The 341-nt window shown below is 48.4% G+C and overlaps 1 protein-coding gene across 1 annotated transcript in view; it reads right to left on the bottom strand.

Annotated features, from left to right (window-relative positions):
* The window catches only part of EMH_0045620 (DNA topoisomerase II, related), a gene marked incomplete at both ends in the record, with an annotated part of 8,175 nt that extends 7,964 nt beyond the window's left edge, over window positions 1-211 (bottom strand). The window contains 1 exon segment of the mRNA XM_013496085.1: window positions 95-211. Coding sequence (XP_013351539.1) covers window positions 95-211 — 117 coding nt within the window.
* Between the last annotated feature and the right edge of the window lie 130 nt (window positions 212-341).

Genomic DNA, 341 nt, shown 5'->3' with positions numbered 1-341 from the left:
ATCGTATACAATGAATATAAAAATATAGATAATATATATACATATATATGAAACCTTATAACTCAAAAAGATAAAGGGGGTGTTACTACTGTACCTCTTCTATTGTTTTCTTGGCGCGCTTCCCCCCGCCTCCTCCCCTGGAGACAGACGGCGTTTCCTCCTCTCCTTCGCTGGAACTCGCATACACATTTTCAGAATCTGATGAGCTCATTTTGCTGCTGCTGCTGCTGCTGCTGCTGCTGCATGCGCTGCACTAGATGCTGCTGCTGCCTATGTTGCAGCAGCTGTTGCAGCTGCTGATGTTGCGGATACCGTTGGCGTTGGCGCCGCAGCCGCTGCTC

Source organism: Eimeria mitis, genomic scaffold (genome assembly GCF_000499745.2).
Source record: "Eimeria mitis Houghton genomic scaffold, Emh_scaff1904, whole genome shotgun sequence".
In the NCBI taxonomy this organism is placed as follows: domain Eukaryota; phylum Apicomplexa; class Conoidasida; order Eucoccidiorida; family Eimeriidae; genus Eimeria; species Eimeria mitis.
This window is presented reverse-complemented; position numbering and strand designations above follow the sequence as displayed.